We start from the raw sequence: 25,559 nt of genomic DNA, 5'->3' as shown, positions 1-25,559 counted from the left end.
CAGGATTAACATTTGGTTTCACATTCAGCCACATTCCATAAGAATTTCATCCTTAATAGGTGTTTCAGGAGATTCTCAAGGTTGACAAAAATGAAACTACTTGCCTCTTGGAGCTTAAAGGTATATGATTCCATATTTGTAGGTCTCCTCTCACAGAGGATCAAGGACAGACTTTATTCATCTGGTACAACACAGAAAAAAAATCTATGACTTCCCAGACCAGCCTATCTCCAGAGGCACAAGCCCAAAAGAAGCCAGTCAGCCACATAAGCTAACCGCATTAGTGGTTAATAAGAGACAGAATGTGGTCCATCACGCAAGCAAGCAAGCACAGACTGAAGTGATGGCAAAGCTTCCCAAGCAATTTACATATAACGATAACTCTGGAAAAAGCACATCAGTATTTGACAAGCATTGGAGAATAACAGGACACATTCCTACCTTCAAGAAGCTTCCCATCTAGTGGGAAAAATATCAAATAGCACACAAATAAATACAAACATAAGACTGAGAAATGCTACAAAGGAAAAGTAGATGGTGTTATGAAAACATATAGTAGGGTAATCAATGTGGTGGTGGGGATGTCGGTGTCAAAGCAAGCTTCCCTAAGGAAGGAGAATAAAACTAGCTAAGGAACAGGAGAGATTAAAAGGCAAAGGGAACAGCATATGCCAAGGCTCAAAGGCAGGAAGGAACACAGCACATGTGAAGAACTGAAGAAAACCAGTTAAGCTTAAGTGCAAAGCCAGGGAAACAGTGGTGTGAAATGAGACTGAAAAATCAAGGCTAGCTAACTCATGTTCAAGATTTTGGCCACTGGTCTAATGGAAGAGAATTCCGTCTTCAGAGGAAGGATGTTAATGGATTTCAAGCAAAGGTAGTAAAATAATCAGGTTTGCCTTTTAAAAAGATCATTCCACCCTCAATGTGAAGAACTGACTGGAAGAGAGAGCAAGAATCAATGTGGAGAGACCAGTAAGTAGGCTACTTGAAGTAATTCACAGATGAGGCAGCAGGGTGGCTGTAAAGAAAGAGATAAGTGGATTCAAAAGATATTTAAGAAGCAAAATCAACAGGACTTGGTGACACATGTGAAATGATGAAACTGATCTACAATCAGTCGTTAGAAATTCTAGGACATTAAACACTAAACCATTTTATCACTAGTAATCAAGCATTGCAGTAAGTGTAGAAAAGAGAAGAATCCACTTCCTGCTATGTTTCCTAGAAATGCCTTCCCATGAAGCTGCCGGGGGCTCACTCACTTGTAGAGCAGGCTGGGGGCCTTCACAGTACACCGGAAACCTTGCGGGGTCTGCACCACCTCATAGGCTTCACAGGACTCTTCTGCACACTCCACGAGACCTGTACAGAAATGGTAACATCTCGCTCAGAGCTGCTGCTCTATGGACAACAGTCTGCTTTCTCCCCAGCTGTCCAACCACTCTCGAGGTTTAAAAAAAGCAATACACACACACAAAAAACAGCCATACACTTTACACTACAGAACACTGCTTTGACATTCCTTCTGACCTGCTCTTAGAAGAAAAATAAAGAAATAAAACAACCCATGACTATTTTAAATCTTCCAATCTGGAACTGTAGAAAAGGAAGTATTTACATATCACTATTTAACTGTTTCTCCCAGAAAGCTAAGACACATAAAAAATTTTTTGTACTGTTTTTTCTTTTGGAGATGTGTTTCATGTAACATAAAATTCATTCTCTTAAAATGTACAACTCAGTGGGTTTTAGTATTAAAACACAAAATCACTTCAGTGAATGAGGTAGGAGTGATACTGGAGAACTTACTCCATACAGCCAAGACAAAGAGAAAGGAGGAGGGTGAAATAAAGGAGCTCAAGGCCCCAAGGCAAAAGGGAAACAGTGGGGAGGACCAAGGGGAAGACTATTCCCCAAGGCTCAGGGCCTAATGGAAAAACTTACAAACCAAAAGGAAAAGGAAGCAGAGAACCTGAAAGGCCCTATTTGTGCGTTAAACCCAAGTCCAAGTTAATCAGCCTGAAAATACTGCCCATCTCAACGGTTTAGTTTACTTCTTAAAAATCATCCCTATTTTAAATAGTAATAATGTTGGTTGTGTATTTGAAACTGCCTGTATATGACTGCAAAGAAGAAAAGAAAAATTACAACACAACAATAATAATAACAACAGCTAACACTGGGCACATGTTCATTTATTTCAATAATTTATAGAAATTACTTCATAGCTTTACAGATAAAAGAACTTCATTTTGCCACAGGTTATTAATGGTTAATATTAATAGTTAACTAAAATTACCCCATATTACACTTAAGCCTTTGCACAAAGATGAGACACAACCTGATGTATGAACTGAGAGCACCTCATCAAACTCACTCATCTGTCCCCTCGGACATCAACACAAAGGGAGCTATGAGAGGCCAAACATCTCAAATTTCAGGGCTCACACAGAAATACACTGAAACAAAGAATTGCTTCTACAATACGGAGAACATTTTACTTCTAATCTGACCAAAGATCAACCAGGATTACCTTGATAACAGTCATCATCTTCATCTTCATGTTGATAAGTCTGCTCTTGGATGGGATTCTTCCTGTAAACCCGTCCACCAATTCTTATAAGCTGTGGACGCAGAACTTCCATGATACTTTCTCCAAACAACAGTCCTGTGAAATACCGAAAAATAAACGATCACCTTACCTTTTGTTTTAATCATAAATAAAACCCCACCTCTATTATGTGGATCTTTATGTAGGCCTAAAAGGGCATAATTGGGCATCAGTTCACAGTACATCCTAAGCAAAAGCAGCATTGTTTCCACTAGATTTCCCCTATCTAGAAGCTATCTTAAATCAATTGCTGCATTTTCCACTACACTACTCCACTCCTGGCACACTCTAGACAGTAATTTGTAAGCTATTCAGCATTCCCCCCAAAAATGATTAAAAGATACTGAGCCCATCCATGACTTTGAAAGAGAGAATAGAGATCTCTTCATTACTCTAACCTAAAGGGAGTAAAATGCAACCTTCTGTGCTTATCTAAACATTTGCAAAGTGTCTTACCCTCACTATCCAGCACGACCTTTAAGAGAATTAGGGATATTTAATACACATCCTCAAGGGGAGGACAAAAAAAACCCTAAATTCTTTTAGAGGTGCTAGAAATATATACCCAACAATTAGATCCAGTTGCCTATCAAAACAAAGTTAAAATATGACTTAACCAACACGGTTCTCCAAACCAACACATTGCCGAGGGGAGGAATCCGATTTCCGTAGGTCACTGCTCAAAAACTGTACATCACTCACAGAGAAGCCAAGTTTCCAGTCACCATTTAATGAATCAGTAATTTACGAAGCAAAGGTTCCTTACGGCTTAGCTGTGGTTATGTTTAACCGGTGTTCCTACCACGTATGTTAGATGGTCTTGAAGCCCAAAATAAGTTAAAAGAGTGCCCCCCCCAAAAAAAACAATCCTTACTAAATACACTAATGCTCAATCCAACCTCAGCAAGTAAGTCACTTTAATTGGTAATTTAATTGGTAATTTGCTTACAGAACCAAGAGGAGATTTCGTGTTGTGAGAAATAACAATATAAAAGGTAAACAGACTTGAATGTCGGAAGAGGGGGCATAATTAGCAATAGTTTAATGACAATATACCCTAGTGCCCAATTTCCCAGGACCTCTCACACACACACAAAAACTCTCCACAAACACAGACTTTAATGTTAAGGTCGGGCCTCAGACTGAGCTCTAGGGGGGAGATAGGGTTGTCTCAGAGACAGGAAACCCTTCATCTGCCTTTCCTATACGGCCCTGGGCTACGAGACTGCTCATTAGGAATGATGGGAAAATAACCAATTTCACCCTGCTTCGCGGTGGTTTGGAGAGAGAGAGACAGAGAGGAAAGCAGAAGGCCTGCAATGTCGTGGGGGAAGATGAAACCCTGAATCATAAAAACGAGCAAAAATAAAACGAGTACGTCAAAGCAAGCGAAGAGAAAGTGGCTCCGCTGCGGTAGGAAAACCTCCGTAGGCACAGCAGGCGAAGGACGCGGAAGGCCTCTTCGAGAACGCGTTCCCAGCGCCTCTCCGCCCCGACCACGCCCACCATTGCACGGGCACGCGCACGCCGCGGCCTCGAGCACGCCGCCGCCCTCGTCGCAGTAAACGCGGCCGCTCCGGCTGGCCTTGGGGGCGGGGCTGTAGAGGAACGTGCCAAAGCCGCGGAGGTAAGTGGTCGAGGGCTCAGGGACCCTCGGGAGCTTGGTGGAAAGGGAGTTGATCCCTAGGATCCTACCTGCAGGGACTAGTAAAATGGAGAAAGTAGGTGGAGAAACAGGAGCCTGCCGCAGAGGGCGTGTAAGAGGAAATTTCCTCAGGCCGCACCAGACTAGTGCGCATGCGGACGGAGGGGTGGCGCCGGCGCAGTGGGGCGGCGCCGATGTCGACCGCTGGGGACCGGGGTGGGGGGTGGGGGTGAGGCTTGGAGTTAGCTTGGGAACCGTTGGCATTCTGCCCCCTCCGCTCTTCTACCCCTTTCTTTCCACCCGACCTGTTTTTAGCTGCAGCATCTTTTTGAATGGTAATCCAGCTCTTTGGAATGATTTCTTAATGATGGAGTTTAATGATTTGCTTGTAATAATTTGCCATCGTACCAGGGTACTTCCTTCAACGTCTTTTTGATACGGAGACTTTTTCAGAAGGAAGGATTCTTTTTAAGAACATAAGCTTGTATCTGCTAGGAAGGAAAGTAGTTTATGAATACGAGGTCATCCCTATCATACATGAAGTAAATGTGTTGATCATCTTATCACTGTGAACACAACCATGCTGTGTCTCCCCAAATAGCATTGCTCTACTATAAGGATCTCTACTGCCAATAGTTCCGACTTCCTTGATAGGGTCAAATACTTCATCATCAGTATTTAAACATTCAACAAAATTTTACTGAGCACCTACCTTAGGCTTGGCAGCCTAATGAGAGAAACAGTTGTGTGAATAGATCTGCAGAATAAAGAAGAAAAAGAAAACGGTAATGGACCAACCCTCATGACACCAAGCTTCTCTATCCCCTGCATAACCTTTGCTGAGCTGCTAGCTCTGTGTTCTGTTATTTGTTCATCATTCATTCAGGAAACATTGTGATCCAGGTTCTGTGCTAGGCTTTGAGGGTAGAAAGACAACTCTTTCCCCTTTTCCTAAGAAAGGGGTTCTTCCTAAGATCTTGAACCTTAAAATGAAAGTGTCGAGTGCATTTTCCCTCCTCCTGAGCAGGCCCTTTCTCCTCTAGGAGTCATTTGACATTGACACTCTATGTCAAATGGGAAGAATTAGGACATTTCCCATGAGTAAGTGTGTTGAAACATAAGTATGAAAAACTGGGATCTGCAGAGGAAAAAAAAAGATTCAGGACTAAATATCCATCAGTGATTTTGGGTAGCTAATATTAAGTATTTACTCTGCCTATAACTGTTCCAAATGCTTTAGTTATATTAACCTTCCTGACACCTCTGGTGTAGGTACTATCATTATCCCCATTTTAGAGATGAGGCAACTGAGAAGCAGAGAGGTTAGGTGATTTGTCCAAAGTCATACAGCAAGTTAAGTAAAAAAACCAGGACATGAACCTAGGCCAAGAGGCTTCAGAGTCTGAGCTCTTAACCACTATGCTGTTTTACCTCTCACATAGCACATGACATGCCAATGAAGCGATTGCTTAAAAAATGGCACGGCAAATAAGCTAAAGTCCCTACACCTCCGTTTTGTTTTGTCATCTGTAAAATGGGGGAATCGGATTAGATGACCTTTAAGGAATCTTGTGATTCCTGTGAAATGTTTAACTCATTTAGCAAACATTTATTTAAATCAGCAGCTACTTAGTATAGGCCAAGCATAATGTTTGGTTCTGGTGATCAGAATGCCTGCCTTCATAGAGAAGTTACAAACTAGTGTTTATTGTTGGTTTCACTTTAACTCCTGTTACCACCTGCTGGTAGCATGCAAAATTTAACCTAAATCTTTAAAGCTAGAAATTACTTAGGTGTATCTTTCCACCTCAGCAGAAAACTGCTTATTTATGTTAAAGTTAGTGCTAATTCTGCACTCCACTTTTCAACCCTGGCTGTTTTGTTTATTTTTTTTTTTTATATCTTCTAATTCCTGTACCTTTTTTTAAATAAATTTATTTATTTTATTTTTGGCAGCGCTGGGTCTTCGTTGCTGCACGCGGGCTTTCTCTAGTTGCGTCGAGCGGGCTTCTCATCACGGTGGCTTCTCTTGTTGCGGAGCATGGACTCTAGGCACGCGGGCTTCAGTAGTTGTGGCACCCGGGCTCAGTAGTTGTGGCTCAAGGGCTCTAGAGCGCAGGCTCAGTAGTTGTGGTGCATGGGCTTACTTACTCCGTGGCATGTGGTATCTTCCTGGACCAGGGCTCAAACCCATGTCCCCTGCATTGGCAGGTGGATTCTGAACCACTGTGCCACCAGGGAAGCCCTGTTTTTTGTATTGAATGATAGTAGTTCTGAGTTTGCAGGAAGACTACAGTATTCTTTTTAGAAAACATAAACTTTTTAGAATCTTTTGTAAATGTGTAGTATAAGCTTCTATTTTGAACTTTTTTAAGGAGTCGTGTATTCGGTACAGATTTTTCTCATTTACATTTGGACTTTTTGATTTTTTGATGTGACATAATATTAAACACTCACCATTCCTCTAATTCCTAATAGGCCTTGAATTCTAAGATCATTCCTGTACTATTAATATTTTGTTCCAGTTTTGGGACGCCACCAAGTGATCAATTTGGGTATTACATTTGAATGAAAAAGTTGTGGGGTTTTTTTGTTTTTTGGTTTTTTTTAATGAAAGGGCCAATATGTATTTCCTAACCAATTCTCCTTCCTTGGGAACAGAACACACTGTTATTCTGGAATTTTATTTGGAAAATTTTATAAGTGAATTTCTTGGTGTGGCTGGGTCAGGATGTGTCCAAGACAAACTACCCTATGAGGCATGGCTGTTTTATCCTCATATAATTCATTTCCTCAGTTAAATTGCTACCTTGGCACTGCCGTATCACCACTTCATAAGCTATAAATCACCCACAGTCAATCCCAAGTGACATAAACAGTTTGCTAATGGTAGGAAGTAGTGTTTCGAGTAGAAAAACTAAGAATAAATATATTTTCACTTAAAATCCTGAGTGACATTTTGGCCTGAGGCATCAATAAAAGATCGTGGAGTACAGAGGGCAGAAAAAATTGGAGCTAATTCTTGACTAAACTGTATGCTGGCTTTCATGGCAGCTAGAATGAAATGTTGTCAATCTCACTTCCATAAACTTGCCAATTGCTGTTTTTCTTTCTCTGTAGTGCAGTGAGAATTCTACTAGAGAGGAAATGGCTGCCTCTTCATCATCCTCCTCAGCCGGTGGGGTCAGTGGAAGTTCTGTCACTGGATCTGGTTTCAGTGTCTCAGACCTTGCCCCACCACGGAAAGCCCTTTTCACCTACCCCAAAGGAGCTGGAGAGATGTTAGAAGGTGATCTCATGATGCTTTTTGCTGAATAATTGGATTCAGACCTGCTATGAATATTAATTGTAAAGAAGCTATTAAGTGGATTAGAGACAAGTTTGCCCTGATTTCAGCTCCATATTTCATTTCTTGTCCCCATTTCAAAATAATATCTTTAAAACATAAATCTTTCTCTAGAATCAGAATTTTGGAGCTGAAAAAGACTTTGGAAATCAAGGAGGTCATCTAGAGTTATTTAGACCCAGCAAAGATAAAGTAATTTGACCATGTGAAAGGACAAAGTCAGCACTGGAACCAGGAATTCTGTTGAGCTCCTGCTCCAGTTTGCTTTATCTTGGCACCAGTCTGCTTCCCTATGGTTGGTAGGTTTGATATATTTTTTTCTAATATAATTCATCGACAGATAGATTAAGAGATTCTGAGAGGAAATAAAAACCAATTTACTACTCTTGTATGTGAAGATGACTCTCCTGGCCCACTGCAGGACAGTGCTGTGTGGTTTTTCTAGCACTGGAGCTGGATTTGCATCAAATCATCCCCCATCTTATTCAGCACACATTTGCAAACTGGCTGGCCAAGATCGGGGCACAGGCTGTAAGCATGAAACAGCATTGGTACCAGAATTAAATAGAATTTATCAAGATTCATGTCTTTTAAGGATCTGGACCAATAAATTCTTAATAGGGGAGCAGAAAAATCACCGGAAGAGCTTATTTAAAGTGTACCTTTCTGGCTCACCTTAGAGATTCCAAGTTAGTGTAGGTTACAGCACAGGAATCTCCATTTTGACCAACATCCAGGGGATTCTCATGAAAAATGGTCCGCTTAACTGTTAAAACTATTCATCATACTTTGAAAAAAAATTAGCAAAGAACCTATCAGGATTCAAATCTACTTGATTCTAGCACATCTGTGCTTAATTATATATTGATCTTTTTTGCTTTAAATATTGCAAATCTCACTAGTATATTTAAAAATCTGGAAATGTCTGAGAAAGGTACAAACTGTAGTTAAGAGTTGGCTTTTGGGGGTAATCTTTATTCATTTATATCAGGTATAATAAAAAGCAGAGGTTTGGATTAAGCCAGGACAAACAGAAGAATCATTTGTGACAGGAAAACATGGGAAGGCTGGAACCATAAGGCTTTTTAGAATTGGTTCAAGTCATGATTAGTAGACAGTCAGTCAGTGATACATCTGAGGTGTGTGTACTTCTGTCTTTGCCCTTTTGTTTTCTTCAGTTGTGTTAGCTGAATACTCAAGCTAGCATCACTGAGTCTGGAGGTAGCGAATATTTGGTGCCTTGTTTACCATATTTGGCGCTAAAAATAAATTATGACTTCAGTTATATGCAGCAGAGACCTGGTATTAAGGAAGCTTCCCACAAAACAAACCAGAAGTTGGAGGAACTTAAATTGCTTAATGAGCTTTGTAGCAGGAGAAGAGGAATCATCATTTAACAATGGACCCTAAGATTGAAGTCATTTAAATTCTAGCTACAGGAGGAATTTAATACAGGAGGTACCTCCTTGGTCTCAAAGCTATCAGCATTCTTTGTCAGTGTACACCAGATTACTTGGAAACACTAAAGAAGAAAGGCTTCTAAAATTACTCTAAATGTTGATATTCTAACAAGTTATAGTTCTATCCACTTCTATTCCATCCCATTGTGCTTCATGGGGGACTGTGTTGCCTTTCTATTGTAGAATGAATTTAAATTAAGTTTAAATTCACAGTGCACAGTTTTGATTCTCTTCCTTGGGTTTAAAGTTTCACCTACATTTTAAAGCTGCTTACATTTAAGGACAGACTATGAAAACTTAGAGATGGTAGTCCTTGAACTGTCCTGGTCAAATGAAGAATGTTAAATTGAAAAGAGTACCCTTAAATGTGAGTTAATAAGGATGCTAGTTTGGAAGCATCATCTACCATGTTTATAGGTGATACTATTATGCAAGTAATCTAACACACGTGAACCTGACCATTTTTCTTAACGGTAGTTCAATCGAATACAGGCAAAGCTTGTTTTGTTGGGCTTCGCAGAAAGTGTTTTTTTTTTTTTAACAAATTGAAGGTTTGTGGCAACCTTGCCTTGAACAAGTCTGTTGGCGCCATTTTTTCAACAGCACTTACTTCGTGTCTCTGTGTCACATTTTGGTAATTCTCACAATATTTCGAACCCCCCATCAGCAGAAAGATTACAATTCACTGAGGGCTCAATGATGGTTAGCATTTTTTAGCAATAAAGTATTTTTTAATTAAGGTACGTACATTGTTTTTTTAGACATAATGCTGTTGCACACTTAATAGACTACAGTAACATAACTTTTCTATGCAATGGGAAACCAAAAAATTAGTGTGACTTGCTTTATTGCAGTTGTCTGGAACTGAGCCCACAATATCTCTGAGATATGCCTGTATGAAAATAGAGAAGGAATAGTTGCCTCTTCAGAGTAAGGAACAAAAGCAATTAGGAATCAAGGTTGAATGCTGTCTATAATCTTAACAGGTTAATCTGATCTTGCGTCCTCCTAAATCTAGGATAATAAACCCAAATAACCTGTACTTAACCTTGTGAATTAACTTTTTTGTGTACCTGCTGTCTGATAACTGACATCTCACATAAGCAGTATACTGTACAGGACTTTTCAGCATTCCCCTGCCCTTGGCTAGGATTGTCCTCACCCAGTTATTAGTAAGCAAATTAGAGACTGCCTTCCAGCCCAAAAGGGGCTGAATTTTAGTGACATTGTAGGCCACTGAAGCATAAATTATCTGCCATTGCCTGTTTTCCTGCTGTGAGGTAATATTCTTTTAAATGAATTTGTTAGCATCCTATTTATTGGAGTTGGCAATGGTGTTAGATTTGGACAATTTACTGAACTTTTCACCATTTATAACCTTTACTTGTCCCTTAAGAGGAAAGCTGATGTATTGCTACTTGGTGTGTTACAAAGGGTTTGATTACAATTTCTAAATGGAAGACAGATTGCCCCAGGCTGACTCCTCTGGAGAAATTCCAGGCTTTAGATTGGTACAGATATCACATCTAATAGGATGTGGCTAAGAAGCAGTAGACTTTGTGGTTAATACAGAGCTGCAAATCAGCAAAAGTGTGTTCCATAGACATATAGAGTGGAAAAGTGATATGCAGGTGCCTTTTTGAAAGATTAGCTTACATCCTTTTGCTTTGAAGTTCATTACCAAGGGAAATATGCAAATGTTATAATTTAAGCATTTATCCTAATAACACCTGTGATTAAATGTAAGTGGGAGGTAGCACTTGCAAGAGCTTCCAAACAAATCTTGGCCTGGTCCTAACAGCCAGAATCCCCGCTGCCTTGTGTGAGATCCTAAAGTTCAGGATCAAACCACCTGAGAAGTGAGCTCTAATTCTCTATGCTTTGCTCTTCCTAAAATAAAACAAATTATAATTTGATCCTTTAAGCAAGGGTATGAATGCTGGCATATTTACACAAAAGAGGCATAATAAATTGCATCATTAGTGTCAAATGTTCACACAGTCCCTCTTCCTATAGTGGGATTCATAGTTATTTTCTGGCCATTGCCCTTATCTAAAAAACTCAGTAATATCATTAGCTTACCTAGATCTTTAAACTGGACAGCCAGTATAATATTTAGTTAATTGAAAATAAAAAGTTTTTTGCTCAATTTAGATGATATGCTCACAAATGACTTACATTCAGCCAGAGGAATAGGGGTGGGATGAGGGAATAGGATCATATCCCGTGTAGCACAGTATTTAGAAAAGAGATTGGATTTAAATAATAACACTCTCCCTGAAGTCTACATCACTATATGAAAGAAATTATATTTTGAAATATTATACAATATGTATATATCAATGCATAATATATTTTCATACATATGTATGGAAATAATTATATATATTATTTTTGCATCAGTTTTGAAGATAATATTAGAAGCCCTCTTGGTTGTATATTCAAGCTATTTGGATACAGTATCTATAGTTTTTCTTATTTTTTTACCATGAGCTTCTGAAATAAGGTCTGCCGTGCGTGAAACTCAGCATGAAGCCAGGATGTGTTAGTCCTATCTCCTTGTCACTTAATACCTGGCTGACGCACCAACCCATGATTGATGAGTGAGTGCGTGACACCCAGTAGTGCTGGCATGAACTACCGCCTAAAAGACAGCTGTGTCCCCTCCCTCCATTTGTTTTAGGATTTTTGCAATAAGATCCCTTCACCGAATGGTTTCGGCTACCGCTTTAAAAGTCACATTTTCCTACATGAGTTCTTTGTCTTTGGGGGTATGTTTTGCTGTATCAGCCCTTGCCTGACAAGGAAAAACATGAACTAGCTTATGTTTCACAATCATCTTTCAAGTACTGGGGTGACTGAGTTAGCTACCTTCTTGTAGCCAGTTCTTGGCACCAGTACAATGCTAGGTTCTGAAGTTGCACCATACCCTTATGGCCATGCAAATTGCAGTGTTTTGATTCAGTTGGAAAATCAAGGTTACAGTTGGCGTTTACAGAATGAAGCTTCCCAGCAGTGTTTTGTGATGGCCATAGTGATGTAATTTGAAATATAAAATATCAACAATAGCTATTTTTCCTCAGCTTTACTTTTTAGAATGAAACTGCTTAAGAGTTTTGGTGTACCTTTGTATTTTGAAAGCACGGGAGCCACATGGCCAAAATATGTAAGCTGTCAGTGTTTGCTTGACATACACAATAGGAAAACATTAAGAAATTGTCAGGTTAGGATGGGGGAAATGTTGACCAGGACATCAAACTGGGGTTTCTTGTTTTTGTTTTTTTAACACTATTTTTAAACTCTTTAACAAGCGGAGGGACTATTTTAATATTCTAGGTATAGAAGAAGTAGCTTTTATAACACAACAGTGTTAATTCTAAGTGAAACAGAAGTCCTCTTTGTAAACACTAAAAACTAGACCCCGAATGTAAAAGCAGGGAAAAGAATGGACATGTTTACTAGGTTTATCAGGCACCATTAGATTAAAATGGATTAGAGCAGATTAAAACTTTTCCTCTTCTCTTTGTAGATGGCTCTGAGAGATTCCTCTGTGAATCCGTTTTCAGCTATCAAGTGGCGTCTACGCTTAAACAGGTGAAACATGGTAAGCACATGAGTGTTGTGTACTTAACTGTGAGAATAAATTTATTGGGGGGTGGGAGAGGGGGACTTAGAAAGGTCAAAGTGCTCTGTAACAAAAACTCAGCAAGGCTATTTAAGTGGACTTTCCAAATTACCTGCAGACAAGAACATTGTATGGTCTTAATCCAGACATAATGTCCACATTGAGGCTTAAAGTTGAAGTCAAAGGGGTTAGTTTTCTAGGGGAGTTAATGCTTCCTACTCCGCTTGTATTGCTTTTTCCTCTCCTTTCTGAAACCTTCTTTTACTGTTGTCCTCCATTGGTTACCATCATTATCTGCACCTTTGGGTATTTATGTAATACCTCTTGGTCTAACTGGACTCTTAAGATCCTGGTAGCACCTTTTCTGTTCCATCATCCCTCACCAGGTCTTCATTTATGCATCAGGGAACTCTCTTCTCCCCACCAAACCAGACCATTTCTCCATAGAGAGCATAATGTCGGGGGGGAAAGCTGCAATTGCCTGTAACCCTAGGTTTTTAGTATACAAATCACAAATTTAGTACACAAATGGAATGGAGGATAAGTACTACTTTTTCTTTTTTTTTTTAAGATAAGTCTTCTAACCAACACAGGGTAAGACCCCATTACTAGAATCTTGAGGGGGAAATCCTTCTAGAAATTATTTTTAAATCAGTAATCATGTTGGTGGTTGGTATATTATATATTATCTCCTTGATTCTTTACAGATCAGCAAGTTGCTCGGATGGAAAAACTAGCTGGTCTGGTAGAAGAGCTGGAGGCAGATGAGTGGCGATATAAACCCATCGAGCAGCTGCTGGGGTTCACACCCTCTTCAGGTTGACCTTGCCTGGACAGTCACCTCTGGGGCACAGCAAGTGCAGGTCCAGTGAGGAACTTTTCTTACAGCTTACATAGCCATCCAGAGATTCACAGCTCCATCACTGAATTGTTCATTCACATCCATACTTGGTTTCTCTGTATCTATCCACAAGCAACAAATACTTAAATGTGTGATCTTACAAGGACATTTTTTGTTTATTTGTTTAAAAAACTACTGAGAATCAGATTTAGGCAATTGGCATCACAGAACCAGGAGGTTTGGGTTTACGAGAGATTTATAAAACTTCACAAGCCAGGACACATGCCACAATTGGCCAACAGAATGGCATCCCTCCTGTCAATTTATGCAGTTCCTAGAATCCTCACCAGTCAAGTCCGAGGTCGGGATCTGGAGTTATAAAATACAGCATTTCTGACCTAAAACTGTTCTTTTTGCAGATGAATGTGATTTCAACTCAGGACCTGTCCAAATTAGGAATTTTTAATGTTTGGGATTTTTTTTCTATTTTTAGACATCTAATTCTATAGATTCTATCTTTTTCTAACCTCCTCTAGGCATGCCAAATGCTGGCAAAAAGAATTGCTTTTTGAATGTTGAAGTTCTGGTAAAAATAAAGCAGTGAGCAAAATCCTTTTAAACACAGAAATCCTGAGTTCATCTTGTTGGTGGGCTCAGGCAATTCTGTAGCAAATAAATCCTTTGACAGAGCTCCAAATTGGTTTCTTTATCCTTTCAAAGCCTCAGGGATTTGGGATAGGGGAAAGAGGTCAAATTACTTTTTATAAGAAGGGAATCTAAAAACCATTTCTCCTAAGCAAATGGTAGATTTGCTTTCTCTCAGGGATATTTGTCTTTTTAGAAGTATATGAATTTATCATCAATATCTGAGTAGGTTTTTTACCATGAAAAGGAAAAACCTGGAAAGCTAAGAGGTGTCTTTTGTTTTCCCTCATGGGACCCCAGGGTCCACACTGCACAGTTAGGAGAATCATTTATTAAATTGTATGTAAATTTTGCCTCAGACAGCATTTGCCTTTCTCCTCATTAATAACTTGTACCTGACCTGCTTAGAGTTGGTTAATTATGAATAAATAAGATCCCAGTAGCAAATGGCCTTAATCTCAGGAGTTCAGAATGTTTTAACACATAGTATATAACAGGCAGGTGGTGACCTCATTGAGTCGAAAAGGAATCTGAGCACAGGGAAGTTAAAGACCTGCTCATGGCCACGTAGCCCAGACAGAAGAAAATCTTGGAACTTGGAATAGATTGCAGTTGATTGACAATTCAGCCCACTAACCTTGTCTCTGAAGCACATCAGAACACAAAAATTACCAGTCCTCAAACTCACCTACTTCCATATTAATACTTCTTAACCTAAACTAGTTCCATATTTGAAAGCCATTGAGTTTCCTAACATTGTCCTTTTTGGCATCAACCATCTTTATGATTACCAAAGGAAAAATTTAAAATACCTAGTCTGCAATAAACCTTTAAATCATATTTTCAGTGACAGTTCACAAGCAATCACAAACTTTCTCTCATTTGATTTATGTAACTGTACAGCACAGACGCTGTATTACCTCATCGTTACAAATACCAAAGTATTTGAACTTACAGAATTTTTTTCTCGGGCTTCCCTGGTGGCGTAGTGGTCAAGTATCCGCCTGCCAATGCAGGGGACACGGGTTCAAGCCCTGGTCCGGGAAGATCCCACATGCTGCGGAGCAACTAAGCCCGTACGCCACAACTACTGAGCCTGCGCTCTAGAGCCCGCGAGCCACGACTACTGAGCCCACGCGCCACATCTACTGAAGCCCGTGCACTCTAGAGCCCGTGCTCTGCAACAAGAGAAGCCACCGCAGTGAGAAGCCCACGCACCGCAACGAAGAGTAGCCCCTGCTCGCGGCAACTAGAGAAAGCCCGTGCACAGCAACGAAGACCCAACACAGCCAAAACTAATAAATAAATAAACAAAAATAATAAATAAAATAAATTTATATTGTTTAGGGATTTTATAGCTTCATAGCTTTCCTTAATTTCTCCCAGATATACGATTACATTAGCATAGTTCATTTAAAAAAAAAATTTTTTTCTCTTTAAGTTGGACGTTTCCTTTTATGACCTTAGAAATTGAAGAGATCCTAGAGTTGAGCAGAAGTACTTTCTGAAGCACCTTTCCCAGTGATGATTCAGCTTCTACTTGAGTGCTGCCAGGAACGAGACCCTCACTATTTGAGGATGGCCCCTCCCTCTCTGCACGTTTCTGTTGGTCATTATGTCTCATCCACAACTCCTATTACCATGTTTTGGGCTTGAAAATGGACCTGTTGTTGCTCATCTTTCATCCCCTCTGCACTCATTATGTGCCAGCCACTCACAGGCATTAATCATAATCCTTTCAGTAATGCTGTAAGATGTGTAACACCCCCTAATACAGAAGAGGAACTTGAAGCACAAAGCAGGCATTACTACATGCCAAGGCTGCATAGCTAAGTAAATGGCCGAGTCTGGATTTGAACTCAAAGTCTGCCAGACTCCAAAGCTAAGATTATTTTAGTTGTATCATGGGCATCCCATTGAGCCCAACCCAGGGCCTTGTACAAAGGAAAATCCTAAAACCTTCTTTTTTCTTTTTAATGATAAAATGAATTAACTACCTGGAGGAAATAAGCCTTGTCACTACCCTCCCTTCTTCCTCCCAGTGCTTGGTGATAAAGAGTCTTAAGTACAATGAAGGCCTCTTCCTTTAAGAACTGATAGGAATTAGGGGCTTCCCTGGTGGCGCAGAATCCACCTGCCAATGCAGGGGACACGGGTTCAAGCCCTGGTCCGGGAAGATCCCACATGCTGCAGAGCAACTAAGCCCATGTGCCACAACTACTGAGCCTGCGCTCTACAGCCCACGAGCCACAACTACTGAAGCCCATGCACCTAGAGCCCGTGCCCTGCAACAAGAGAAGCCACCGCAATGAGAAGCCTGCACACCGCAACAAAGAGTAGCTCCCGCTCGCCACAACTAGAGAAAGCCCGCACGGAGCAACGAAGACAAAACGCAGCCAAAAATAAAAATAAATTTATAAAACAAAAAAACTGATAGGAATTAGCTATATGTTAGTATCTACATAACCTTTTAAGATTCAGTATGATGAAATGTAGTTAGATGCTTAAGGGGTACCTACCTAAGTGAGCAAGGAGGAAGGCAAGAGGGCAGATGGCAGCTAACAACCAGGACTTCACAGACAGCCATCCTAAGAAAGCGGACGGTAACGGTGCCTCAGTGCACAAAACACTTTGCAGCTTCCAAAGCATTTTCACATATGTCGTGTCTTCAGTCGCTCATCAACGCTGTGAGATAAATGAGGCAGGTAGTTTACAGTTGAAGAAACCAGTACAGAGAAGGTAAGGTTCCAAGATAATTATCCAAATTATAGTTAATAATATAGGCCTTTCAAATCTTTGTCTCTGTGCCTTCTAGTTCATCATATACTAGAAAATCTGAAGGCAGAACTTGCTGTTAATAAAGAATTGTTCATGTTGGTTTGATACGTAATTCCATATTAGTGTTTTGTCTCATGGTAATGAGACATAAATAGTAAACTTAAATAAAGTTGGTTTGGGGACTTCCCTGGTGGTCCAGTGGTTAAGACTCCACGCTCCCAACGCGGGGGGCCCGGGTTCGATCCCTGGTCAGGGAACTAGATCCTGCATGCTGCAACTAAAGATCCCGCGTGCCGCAACTAAGACCCAGCACAGCCAAATAAATAAATTAATATTTTTTTAAAAATAAATAAAGCTGGTTTTACTTTTATGTCATCAAAAATCTTACTTTCTGACTTTATCCAGGATCAGCATTAAAGTCCTGAGTTTTCACTGATAAGCTTTAATGTGTTAGTTATTAGTGCCATCGCATGGCTGATACTGACCTGGAATGACAGTGGTCTGGAACTCTAAATCACATTCCTGACCCTAGGACCCCTCTGCTCTGTCCATTTGCTTGCAGCCTGTGGCTTCCCTTCCCCCAAATGGTTGGGAGGCCTTGAATCTCTTGTTCCCGATCAGAACACCAGACACTGAAGTGGTAGAAACTTTGGACCTTAAGGCCAAACCAAAGGTAGAAGAAAGGAGATAGGACCAGGAGATGCCTATCATCCACAACAAAGAGGAGGAACCTGCCCAAGGATGTGGTTCCCTTTCAGGCAAACCCAAGAGATACTACACTTGGAGGAGAAGGCCATTCTGCCTCTCCCTCTCCTTTTGCCAAAGCACCTAACTTTGCCTAAAATATCTTGCCTGGCCTCCTTGTAATTGCCCAAAGTTCCAACCAAGACAGATCCTTTCCACAAAAGAGATAAAAGGCTTAACTAACAGATACATGGGAAAGTTTTGGGTTGCAGGCAGAGTACAGATGATACCAGATCTTCTCCTGTTTCCCAGAGCTGAGTTTGGGATGGAGATGGCACCAAGGGTGAAGAAGAATGGGAGAAGGAGGCGGGAGCAGGATGCTTTGCCACTAGCCTGCCTTGTTAATTTGCATCTGGTCAGAGAGGGAGTCTGAGAATTTTAGAGCTGAATAGAAGAGACCTTAGAGATCATCTAGTTCATCCCCCCTGGTTGACAAATAGGACGTTGGGACCTTGTCTGTGTCATTCATTGCTGTATATTCAGTACCTAGAACACTACCTGGCACATAGTAGGTGTGCTACAGGTATTTACTGAGTGAATGAATGTATGAATCTGTTGCATGTTTACCCTGTTTTAGAAGCTGTGCTAGCTATTTACAGGGCAGCATCCATAGTGGAGAAAAGCCTAACGTAATTGAGATAGGTGGTGGGCAGAGCCAAGACAATAAGCCAGAGCTCAGCCCAGGGTTCTCTGTAATGCTGCACTGACAGGTGGAAGCTATGGAACAAATGGAAACTGTGTCCAAAACAGCCATGGGAGGAGCCTGGGCAAATAATGCTGGTGGCCCACTGCCCTTCTCATAGGCTTCTGCACATGGGCCCGATGGTAGTTCCACATGTCAGCATCCATGAGCTGGTCTCCACCTCTCCAGGTACTTTAGTCTCTGCAGCCTGTCAAGTCTCCCTAGAGGAACTGTTTATCCAGAATCCGCTTACTTCATTTTTATAATATTAGCTCTTTAGGGAAGGTAATGAAACAATATAGTTTATTACCAGCAACAACAGAGAGGATGTTTATTTCCAAATGTCTTTTACTCATTTAACAGACATTTATTGAGCACTTACTATGTGTTTAGCGTCTGCTAAATGCTGAGAATATGCTGTCAAACAAAACACAGTCATCAGCCTCAAGTTTATAAATATATTAAGAAAGACAAAAGAGTAATTTGCAGTGTAAAAAACTGTCGGAGAACAGAAAGCATGAAATGCTATAAAATCAGAGACAGCTAATCCAGCTGAGCAGGGGTCAGAGAAGACTTCCTAGGAGGATGGTGTTTAGGCTGAGACCTGAAGAACAAGTGGGTGGGGTGGGAAGGAAGGACTTTCTAGATGGAAGGAACAAAATATGCAAAGGCTCAAGAGTGAGGAAGGACATCGTGCTTCTTTGGGGCTGCAGGTGCTTTGTTATGGCTGATTCATAGAGTATAAGGACAAGATGATAGATTTTATCTGCGAGTCACTCAAGAAGTAGCATGTATAGGACTTGGTGACTGGTCAAACTCAGAGAACTCAGGGAGGACACCCGGGTTTCTTGTGTCAGTAGCCAACGGACTGGATTCTATTCACGAAGACAGGAGTACAGGGAGAGGAGCAGGGTCAAGGAGATGTCAGTAGGCAGGTGACTCAATGGTCTACATACAGTTCAGGAGAGTGAGCTGGACTAGAGTTAGATCTGGGACTCACCCACCTAGAGACATGCAACCAAAGGTGGGCATGGATGGTATTGCCCAGGGAGACAGCCCACGGAGTGAGAAGAGAATTGGAACCCTGGCATCTAAGGCAGCGGTCCCCAACCTTTTTGGCACCAAGGACCGGTTTCGTGGAAGACAATTTTTCCACGGATGTCGGGGGTGGATGGTTCAGGCGGTAATGCGAGTGATGGGGAGCAGCAGATGAAGCTTCGCTCGCCCGCCACTCATCTCCTGTTGTCCTAACAGGCCACGGACCGGTACAGTGGCCCAGGGGTTGGGGACCCCTGATCTAAGGGACAGGAAGAGGAGGGGGAGGAGCCCAGGAAAGCAACTGGCAGGAAGTCACCAGAGACAGCCAGAAAATGAGGAATGTGGTATCAGGGAAACCAGGAGAAAGGATGCTTTAAGAAGGAGGCTGCTGGACTTCCCTGGTGGCGCAGTGGTTAAGAATCTGCCTGCCAGTGCAGGGGACACGGGTTCGGGCCCTGGTCCAGGAGGATCCCACATGCTATGGAGCAGCTGGGCCCATGAGCCACAACTACTGAGCCTGCGCTCTGGAGCCCGCGAGCCACAACTACTGAAGTCCACGCACCTAAACCCCGTGCTCCACAACAGGAGAGGCCACTGCAACGAGCGGCCTATGCACCGCAGCGAGGAGTGGCCCCCACTCGCTGCAACTGGAGAAGGCCCGCGTGCAGCAAAGAGGACCTGATGCAACCATAAATAAATAAATAAATTTATTAAAAGAAAAAAAAAAGGAGCCTGCTGCAAATACCAGTATCTGGTATAGCCAAGCAATTAACTGACGGGTGGAGAAGGCCTTCGGATTTTACCAAGGAACTTGTTGGTGACCTTGTCTCAAGAGCAGCCACCTTAGTGGTACAGTGGGGGCAGAGCCAGACTGCTGTGGCTGGGAGAGTGAGTGGAAGGCGAAAATATGGGGCCAAATCTAGGCAACATCTTTAAGAAGTTCAGTGGGAAGCAGAGGCAAAAATGGGGGACAAAGAGGGTGATGGTTAAAGGAGGACACATAGTCAAGACGTTTGTTCTGGGGAGGGGTCAAAGAGAAGGAGGGTATAATTGAGGGTGTAAGGTCCCTGAGGAAGTGGAAGGGATGGGATCCAGGGCCCAGGTGGAGTGATTACCCTTAGAGGGAAGGAGGGCAAAAGGATAGTGCTGATGCGGGTAAATGTGTAGGTGAGGTGGCAGGAAGTTAAGGGAGTTCCCATCAGATGGCTTCTATGTTCTCTGTGATGGAGGTGGCAAATTGGTGTATGGCCTGTGGCAGGGGGAGGGGGAAGCAGGAACAGTGGGCTTGGGAATGGTCCCTGTGAAGAATGGGAGGGAGCTGACCAGGGTCAGAGGATTGCCAAGCACATTCAGGGGCCATTTCCAGTCTGAGTCCCTGAATTTGCAATGGCACCAATCGCTGGGGAAGTATACCAGCAGCTCCTAGCAGCCTGGCAGTAGGAATGGAAAAAATGAATAGTTGGTGGTTACAGTTTTACCCAGTAAGGGCAAGGGGGTAAGCAAATTGTTGGTCTAGGGCTAGCAAAGGAAGGAAGTGAAAACAAGAAGAGGTTACCAGAGAGAAATTAGAAGGGTCAGACATTTCTTGAGGGCCTACTATGTCTCTGGTAATACGTAGGCAATAGAAATACAAAGATGGAGCAATAGTTCCCAAACCTAGCTGTGCCTCAGAACCAAGCTTAATAAAAATACTCCCTGGCCTCATTCCTGGGGTCCAATAGGTCTATGACTGGGGGTCTCGTGTGACTCTCCTGCAGCCAGGTTTGGAAACCACTTGGACCAATGAAAAAGCAGACAAGTAAACAGACATATGGAATCTATACAGTGCCATAACTCCATGACTCTGGTCTATATGGGGTGCTGTGGAAGCCAAGAAGTCTTGGAGGTGGGAAAGAAAGGGAAATAACAAGGAAACTTTCCTAAAGAAGGTGAGCCTGGGCCTGAGCATGACTGCTCAATTGGGGTTAGAGGGGAATAAGCCAGAGAACCATTCCAAGTACAGGGAATAGCACGTGCATAGGCAGGGCCGCATTCATGGAACTCCAAGTCATTTGGTGTGGCTGGAGCTGAGCATGTAAACAGGGGAAGGGTGCAACCTCTCAGGAGAAGGAAGCAAGAACCAGATTGTTTTGAGCCTCATTCACCGTGCTCTACTTTCCATCAAAAGAGCATTTCTCTGACACGGACAGGGTACACCTAAGAAAAAGGCCAACACTCCTGACTTTTACAATAAGTAACTTAGGAAGCAGGCTCCTCAAGACCTGGAAGGGTTAGACCCTTAGGCTGGTATAACGCATCAGGGGTGATCTTTACAGGCCACTAGGCAGTACTGTTCACAGTATTTTTGCTCTGGCTGGAAAGTAAGTATTTACAGATTTGTATTTATTTACTTATTTTTAGGGAAAGGCAGATGTTCTAAGCTCAGAATTATTGAAGGAGCCTCCCTTCTGGGCTCTGAGCCAAACCAGGATAAGAGGCAGCTTGAAGGGATCAAATATAAAGTAGATGGACATTGCGGAGAGATGTTTTTCCCCCCAAATGGTTTCTCCTCCTTCCTTCCCTGGCCCTGAAGGCCTGAAGTAAAATCCCACACCCTCTCTCCCCCTCCTTGTTCTCAGAAATCTCCAGGCATATATTTGAAGATAAACCACACAAGCATGGGCATTTCATCTGTTTAGCAAACCCAAAGGTCATGTTTGAGGGCTGTTGAAGTCAGACTCTACCCACGTAACTTTCTGCAGAGTCTCCAAAATATAGTAAATCTGGAATCATCTGTGAAGTCAGGGCAACTTAGCTCTCCAACATAGTGCCTAGAGGACAACCTAGGACTTTCTATCCTGGACCAGTGTCACTGCCCAGAGAAGACTCAAGGCTCATTCTGTGATCCCGCTTCAATGCTCAAGGCTAGAGTGCTTTTTGAAAGCACTCCTGATCATGACAAGGAAAATCAGACTCTCCCAGCCAGCCTGAGATTGCAGCTGGAGGACCAGGTGCTATGGCCTCCAGAGACCTATGGACTTAGGAGCCAGGAAGAAAGCAGGACATCGAGCCAGGAAGAAAGCAGGACATCATCCCCATGCCATCTCTCAGTACAGTGGAGTATTCATTCCGAGAGCTAGAAAAGAAGCAGAAGGGGGGATGGAGGACCAAGGAGGAGGGCAGCGCCTTGCTGTCTGGGAGCATAAGCTCTGGCTGCGCCTGTAGTTAAGCCTTATCCACTATGCTGCAGCCAAGGGGCATCCTTATTAGGCAAATAGGAAAGCAGGGCCTTAGCTTCAGAGTTCTGCAGCTCTTCATGACCCCGGGGATCACTGAGTCCAAGGACAGAGAAACCATCTCCCATTCTGAGCCTCTGCAGTCTCTTTTGAGTCCTGCTGGCTCTGTGGCCAAAATGAACTTTCCATGAAAAAGAGTTAGGCTCCTGGAAGGTGCCAATTTAATACTCTTCAATTTAAAAGCTGCCAAGGGGGATGGGAAAGGCTTCAGTAATGAAGGCATGAGTGACCATGAGGGCCTGGGCTCAGCACCCACACCTCTCATTTTGGCACAGAGGCTCTCAGGGTAGGTACAAGTCATACCCAGGCACTGGGGACTCATCATGGTTAATATATAGTGAGGAGTAACTATATGTGGGGCATTGTGCCAAGCACTTCACACACATGATGTCATTTACTCACTGGGAGAGGGCGACAGAAAGGCCATGTGGGGCAGAAGAAGCCACCAAGGAATGGCAGGAAAGAATCCCATAGACTAAGAGCTGAAGGGCCTTAGCAACTGTATCCATTTGAGCTAGGGCTGCCATAAGAGCCTACTAGGGCGGCCATAACAAAGTACACAGACTGAGCAGCTTAAACAGAAACTTAATAGTCTCACAGTTCTGAGGTCTAGAAGTCCAAGATCAAGATGTCACCGTGGTTGGTTCCTGCTGGAGGCTGTGCAGGAAGGGATCTGTTCCAGGCCTCTCTCCTTGGCTTGTAGATGACCATCTTCTCCCAATGTCTCTTTACATCATCATCACTCTATGCATGTGTCCGTGTCCAAATTTCCCCTTTTTATAAAGATACCAGTCATATTAGATTAGGGTTCACCCTACTGAACCTCACTTTAACTCAACTACCTCTATTGAGTTCTATCCCCAAATAAGATCACATTCTAAGGTACTGAAGTTAAGATTTCAACATGTAAATTTTGAGGAGGGACACAATTCCACCTGTAACAGCAATGATGTCTAACCAAATCCTCTACTTTTATAAATGAGGGTATTGAAGCCTTGAGTAGGAAAGTGACTTGCACAGGGTCACACAGCAAATTGGAAAAACTGAGACTAGAACCCAGGTCTTTGGGGGCTGCAAGTTCTGTGCAGATTTCCCAGTGTGCAGTAGCAGCACTGCCAGCTTTGGGAAGCTCCTTCTCCAAGAAAGGAACCCCTGAGCTTGGATAAGTATGGGAAGCACCCAGTCGAATCTCTTTATAGGCATGGGGTGAGGACACACTAAAACTCTCTTACAAACCAATATTTGGGGAAAGACTCTGAAATGCCAGAGTGGAAGGAGCCCTATTAATGGAGCTTAATATAAGCACTGGGGTTTATTTTCAATGGCCAGGCCCCTCATTAAGGAGGCAGATATGTGGTGTGTTATAAAAGAAGAGCTTTGCTCCTTCCTTGTAGCCCCCAGTAGCGCAGGGAGCCAGAGTACGGCTGGGTGCTGCTGGCTGCTCACAGACTCTCCCCGACTGTTCACTCTCTCTGGGCTTGTGTCTGCCTCCGGGCTGGCATCTGGCCTCCATACCTGGCCATTCTGCAATCAGCTGTGAGAACTCACTAAGAAAACTCTTTTGCAGGTCTCATGCAACGTGCAGGAGCAACATGGGTTTAAGAGCCTTGCTCTCGCAGATTCAAAAACAAGGAGGCAAAAATTGAGATTGAATATAGTATGGAAGTGTGGGTGACACCAAACCGCAGATGAGTTGATAGGCTGCGGGGAAGGAAGTGAAAAGTTCACCTTGTCCTTCCCTGTAACAGAGGGCTGTTGGTTTTGCAGAGGTTTGCTTTTTAAAAATTTTTTCATTCAATAAAAATAGCTTGGTGGGACAACATATTATAGCATTCGTGGAAATAAAAACTAGGAACCACATCATAGGATGTTCTGCTCCAAACTTGGCCCTGGTTCCCCAGGCAGCTCCTAGTTCCTTTTGATTTATGCAGCAGCCGTGGAGGCCCTCACCCCGTCCCAGGTGGGGCCTGGACTTCAGGGAGGAAGGGTGGAGGTGGTTCAGAGGCATCAGCTGTTTCCCTGCATGTGAGCCAAGACCCTCGCCTCGGCTAGAAACTCAGCTTTGTCCCCTGTGTCTGCCTTCCGCACTGTGAAAAGTTTCCATCACAAAGGGCTGATTCAGGAAACCAAGGTTAGAGGCAAACGGTCTTATTTGAAAATGGTGAAGGCCAGCCAGGCTTTGGGCTTCCTGCATTGATTGCTCTCCTGGGGCCTGGGACCAGCCCACCAGGGCGGGGCGGGCAGCTCTGCAGGTTACAGGATGTGAAAGTGGGGACTGAGGTTAGGAAAAAGAATAAAAGGCTAGGACCAGAACACACCCAGCAGAAGGCCATGTGCAGTTCTCCTCTTCAGGGTTTCCTGTGGGTACACTGAGAACATTGTGTTCTGGCTGTGAACTTACCCGGCTGAGCCGGCTCCAGGCTCGGCCCCTGGGTCCTAGTGCTGCCTTTCACTAGCCTCAGCCTTAGTTCACCTGCACCGCGTAAAGCCCACTGAAGGACCCCAGGAGGCCACTTCCATTGTGCCCTCCCTACAGTGTGAGCCTCCAGTGACCAGACTGTGGGCACTTACCTTCCCATTCATCCTGAGGCATCTTCGACTTGCTTGGCACTGTCACGTAATAGCATCTCATGTTCCTCATGACAAAACCTCCTTCAGGTGACAAAACTGAGGCTCTGGGAAATTGGGAGGAACAACCAAGGTCAGTAATTCGAGGTTTTTGGACCCAGATCTCCTGACACTTTAGCGATAACTATTTAAAGACCAGCACTTCAAACCCTTGAAATGAATGTAAGCCTTTACCTTCGAAGTTTCTCTCCAGATGAATTTGACAGTAAGGTGATTTCTTAACGAATTCTCCAAAACA

General features: G+C 42.8%; 2 protein-coding genes across 8 annotated transcripts in view; one reads left to right on the top strand and one right to left on the bottom strand.

Annotated features, from left to right (window-relative positions):
- ASCC1 (activating signal cointegrator 1 complex subunit 1) overlaps positions 1-25,559 on the bottom strand; it is a 181,940-nt gene that overhangs the window by 97,259 nt on the left and 59,122 nt on the right. The window contains exons 7-11 of one of the 5 annotated variants that reach the window (XM_036828958.1): positions 25,265-25,368; positions 23,292-23,466; positions 16,696-16,861; positions 2,537-2,671; positions 1,266-1,365 (exon numbers count right to left, since the gene is read on the bottom strand). In XM_036828958.1, the coding sequence (XP_036684853.1) occupies positions 1,266-1,365; positions 2,537-2,671; positions 16,696-16,825 (365 nt within the window). In that variant the 5' untranslated portion in view covers positions 16,826-16,861; positions 23,292-23,466; positions 25,265-25,368. Of the gene's footprint in view, positions 1-1,265; positions 1,366-2,536; positions 2,682-3,992; positions 4,242-4,309; positions 4,413-4,856; positions 4,949-16,695; positions 16,862-23,291; positions 23,467-25,264; positions 25,369-25,559 lie in introns of those variants that run through there. The other 4 variants (XM_036828957.1, XM_036828961.1, XM_036828959.1 and 1 more) reach the window with 4 other exon arrangements.
- ANAPC16 (anaphase promoting complex subunit 16) lies at positions 4,122-14,531 on the top strand. Of its 3 annotated transcripts, XM_036828973.1 has the most exons (5): positions 4,122-4,241; positions 7,380-7,548; positions 12,595-12,669; positions 13,398-13,553; positions 13,951-14,531. In XM_036828973.1, exons 2-4 carry the CDS (start codon positions 7,407-7,409, stop codon positions 13,511-13,513), a joined length of 333 nt encoding a protein of 110 aa, XP_036684868.1. In that variant the 5' UTR covers positions 4,122-4,241; positions 7,380-7,406; the 3' UTR covers positions 13,514-13,553; positions 13,951-14,531. The 3 variants fall into 3 exon arrangements, with proteins under 3 accessions (XP_036684868.1, XP_036684866.1, XP_036684869.1); XM_036828971.1 differs by having other exon boundaries at positions 13,398-14,531; XM_036828974.1 differs by having other exon boundaries at positions 4,158-4,241; positions 7,385-7,548; positions 13,398-14,531.

Source organism: Balaenoptera musculus, chromosome 16, assembly GCF_009873245.2.
Source record: "Balaenoptera musculus isolate JJ_BM4_2016_0621 chromosome 16, mBalMus1.pri.v3, whole genome shotgun sequence".
Classification (NCBI taxonomy): Eukaryota; Metazoa; Chordata; class Mammalia; order Artiodactyla; family Balaenopteridae; genus Balaenoptera; species Balaenoptera musculus.
Note: the sequence above shows the minus strand (reverse complement) of the source record. Positions and strands in the feature narration are given on the sequence as shown.